The sequence below is a fragment of the Acanthisitta chloris genome, unplaced genomic scaffold (genome assembly GCF_000695815.1).
Source record: "Acanthisitta chloris isolate BGI_N310 unplaced genomic scaffold, ASM69581v1 scaffold104, whole genome shotgun sequence".
NCBI classification, from domain to species: domain Eukaryota; kingdom Metazoa; phylum Chordata; class Aves; order Passeriformes; family Acanthisittidae; genus Acanthisitta; species Acanthisitta chloris.
Genome location: NW_008667454.1, coordinates 285 through 3,044, shown reverse-complemented (window position 1 = coordinate 3,044; position 2,760 = coordinate 285). Strand labels below are relative to the sequence as shown.

Here is a 2,760-nt window from a genome sequence, read left to right as displayed (position 1 = left end):
ACCTCTCCTTGCCTTATATATTTTAAATTTTTAGTTATTCTTTTAGATAATAGCAATCTTTATTACTTGTTCGAAGTTCTTCACATCCTGTGTTTCCTCATGGTTCCAGAGCCCTCCAGAATTTTCTTGAACTATCACAGATTTGTTACTAGCATAGCTTTGTAAGGGAAGAGCACAGAACAGGGTAGGCACATGATAAGTCCCTGCATAAACATACAGTTTTTAAGCCACCAAATTGCTTTTATACTGCAGTGTGTTCCATCCACAGAGGCTGTTTTCATTCTGTTGTCAGCACAGCTTTGCTAACACAATGATGCCCTTGCTAGGAATTCTTTGCTTTTATATTGCATCAATAAGTCATTATTAGCACTGGATGATGAACCAGAAAGGTTATGCAAGTGCACAAATCTCTTTGCCTCATGCAGTACCAAACAGTTTGACCATAGGAATCCAGGAAAACAAGTTATCTTCTAACACCAGGGAGAACTGCTTCCAACTTTAAGCTATAGCATTCCCATACACTGACAGATCACCTGAACATAAAGAAGAACTTCTTTACTGTGCAGGTGACTGTGCACTGGACCAGGCTGCCCAGAGAGATTGTAGATTCTCCCTCACTGGAGATACTCAAGAACTGTCTGGACACCATCCTGAGCCATGTGCTTCAGGATGGCCCTGCTTGAGCAGGGAGGCTGGACCATCTGACTCACTGTGGTCCCTTCCAACCTTACCCATTCTGTGATGCTGTGATTCTGTGTAAATACAGCATTATTTATTACTGTGAATCTCTTCAGAGTAGTCATGCTATTTTTGATCAAAAATTTGAACAAAGTGCTTCACACTGTGGTCCCTGGGAAACATTTTTTGTCCTATTTCTGTCTGCAGATACATCACTCTCCAATCTCACATTTAAACAGGGGGCAGGAAACAGTGGTTTAGTTGCTCTTTGAGCTTTTCTCACGACACCAGATTGCTTTCAGTATCTTAGAAGGTACAGGTGATCAACCATGAATACAGACAGATTTACTCCTGCAAAAAGAGTAGTAAACCATACATCACTAGAGTGATTGAGTGCCCTTCACGCTTGACTCCTGTAAGAGCTCTAATACAGCTATGCTTGAAAAATCTCTCCGAAGCTGTTAACTGCAGCAGTCTACAATTTAAAGCTAGTGGGCTGAAGTGTCTCATAGCATAGTTCTTCATGCTGTCCAATTTTTGTAATGAGATATAAAGTACTGTCCACAGGAAAAGAATGGTTATGATTTGGCTGTCTTAAATCACTCCTTCCCCTTTGCCTGGGTGTAACAATTAAAATAATAAAGTGCACGCTGAGGACTGGCACTCAATATTAATGTAGGTCAAGACAGAGCTTAGGGCAGAGAGAAACCTTCCTTCCTCCTCTGAGTCATGGGTCACTTCACTTTTTATGGGCAAAACATTTAGGCCATAGAACAGCTGTGCCAAGGTGGCTCAGTGCCAGCCATGCCATGCCTGGGCTATCCCCAGGCTCTGCCACCTCAGGGGACGTGCTGCACTACCCAAATTTGTCATTGCCTGGACTTTCACCAGCCCCTCACAGCATGAGGAATGGGAAGTTGATGGCAGCTGAGTGTGGTGGTTGTTTCTTTGATTACAGCAACCTGATCTTTTGGAGTATCATTACCCTTGGGAGTTAGGAACCTCTGAAATGCCAGACTTGGTATGTGTTGGTTTGGCACCAATGGGCACAGCCCACAGAAGGTTTAGCTGTACCAAGGGTGACAACATCAGGGGTAAACTTGGTCCCTTTGAAAACTTCTGTAATGCATTTCCACAAAGCTGACAGGGAACACTAACATGCTGCTTAACCTCTTGCAGCACACAACCCCCGGAGCTCCGAGCCCGTGAGGCAGATGTACCAGAGGAAGCTGTCGTGGTTCATGGAGCACTGCCAGCTCATCCCTGCCCTGGGGGCTGCCGCAGCAGGACCATACCAGGAGCCAAGGTGTCGGCCCCAAGGCCTCAACAGCAAGCTGCAGGTCTTTCTGTCCCTGAAGGACATCCGGCCTGGTCTTGTGTAGCATGGGCTGTGTGTGCCCTCCCCATGCTTCTGATGATCCATGGAGTGTTGCCATCAGCCAGCATGGCTAGAGCGTGGACTGTGAATGATGTCACATCTTCTGAGACCAGTTTGTTAACCACAGGAACTTAGAAATAAAGTCTGTTTCAAGTCAGAAGTTGATAAGCTATTAGCGTCCAAAGGAGGGCTAAGAATCATGGTATGTTAAAGGGCTGGGATGGACCTTAAAGCTCATTCAGTCCCAGTCCCCCTGCCATGGGCAGGGACATCTCCCACTGGACCAGGCCGTTCCAAGGCATCATCCAGCCTGGTCTTGAACACTGCCAGGGCTGGGGCAGATGGTGAAGGGCCTGGAGGAGAAGCGATGTGAGGAGTGGCTAAGGTCACTTGGCTCGTTCAGCCTGGAGAAAGGGAGGCCGAGAGGAGACCTCATAGTACAGTTTCCTCTCGAGGGGCAGTGGAGGGTCAGGCACTGATGTGTTCTCTGTGGTGAGCAGTCACAGGGTGCGGGGGAACGGCAGGAAGGTGTATCGGGAGAGGGTTAGGCTGGAGATTAGAGAAAGGGCTTTCCCAGGAGGGTGGCAGGAACAGGCACAGTGCACTGAACAGGCACAGCGTGCTGAACAGGCACAGTGCACTGAACAGGCACAGCGCGCTGAACAGGCACAGCACATAGGAACAGGCACAGCGCACCGCACAGG

At 47.7% G+C, this 2,760-nt stretch overlaps 1 protein-coding gene across 1 annotated transcript in view; it reads left to right on the top strand.

Annotated features, from left to right (window-relative positions):
* Nucleotides 1–2,060, top strand: part of AK9 (adenylate kinase 9) — a 62,736-nt gene extending 60,676 nt beyond the window's left edge. Inside the window, 1 exon segment of the mRNA XM_009072485.1 lies at nt 1,858–2,060. Coding sequence (XP_009070733.1) covers nt 1,858–2,060 — 203 coding nt within the window.
* The last annotated feature ends 700 nt before the right edge of the window (nt 2,061–2,760 follow it).